The following is a 1008-nucleotide window of genomic DNA, read 5'->3' as shown; positions in this document are numbered from 1 at the left end:
CAAAGAGATACGAGGGACCAAATTGTTATTTTTATTAACAGGTGTGTTGATGGATATAGCCGCACCATTATTTATCTCGACTGTCTGAACAATAATAGAGCATTAAGTGTTCTGTCTTTGTTCCAAGAAGGGGTTCAAAACTTTGGATTGCCATCAAGGGTTAGATACGACCATGGCATGGAAAACATTGAGGTTGCACGTTACATGTTAAATAGAAGAGGACTAAATAGAGGAAGTGTCATTAAGGGCCGTAGTGTGCATAATCAACGGATCGAACGTTTATGGGCAGAGCTGAACAGAGTTGTTTCATATTATTATTCGGACTTGTTCACTTTCATGGAGGACCAAGGTATACTAGACTCTCTGTGTGAGCTTCATGTATTTTGTTTGCATTTTATTTACTTACCTCGGATCCAGAGGGCAGTTAGGGAATTTAGGGACATGTGGAATAACCATGGACTGTCAACTGAAAGAGGACAAACTCCTCTGCAGTTATGGCACAGGGGTATTGTTAGTCATATTGGAATCAACAACACAGCTATATCTGGTGTTTTGGACAATGATGAACATGTTGACATCAATGAAAACAGACCAGATCCTGAACTACAGACCAGGAATAATATAATAGTTCCTGAAAACATTTACCGCCCAAATGACTCTACCTTGAAAAACATTCTGGAAACATTTAACCCATTACAAAATTATGGAAATCATGGAATTGATCTGTTTTTGGCACTTGTACAATTATTGGAAAGACAACAGGCTAGAACACAGTAAAAGTGCTTTATTGCGATTGTTCCATCTTAGAACTCATAAACAAGTGTTGACAAATGTTGCATTACGGCAATGCTTGTAAAAACTGTTAAATTATATAGTTAAGGTTTAAACAAGTACTGCTTGATTCTAACATTGCTGAAAATTATTTAATAAAGTGTTTTCATTAGACTAAAACAAATGCCTCAATAAGAACACTTTGGCACAACATTAACATCTTAGCATTTAAAAGTG

General features: G+C 36.4%; 1 protein-coding gene across 1 annotated transcript; it reads left to right on the top strand.

Moving 5' to 3' along the window:
• Positions 1-45: 45 nt before the first annotated feature.
• Positions 46-777, top strand: LOC107580329 (uncharacterized; the record flags this gene model as incomplete). The annotated part of the gene is made up of 1 exon (XM_016266049.1): positions 46-777. A coding segment is annotated over one exon (732 nt), but the record flags the coding sequence as incomplete, so codon positions are not given.
• Positions 778-1008: the final 231 nt, after the last annotated feature.

This window comes from Sinocyclocheilus grahami, unplaced genomic scaffold, assembly GCF_001515645.1.
Source record: "Sinocyclocheilus grahami isolate Dianchi unplaced genomic scaffold, SAMN03320097.WGS_v1.1 scaffold31165.1, whole genome shotgun sequence".
NCBI lineage: Eukaryota > Metazoa > Chordata > Actinopteri > Cypriniformes > Cyprinidae > Sinocyclocheilus > Sinocyclocheilus grahami.
Note: the sequence above shows the minus strand (reverse complement) of the source record. Positions and strands in the feature narration are given on the sequence as shown.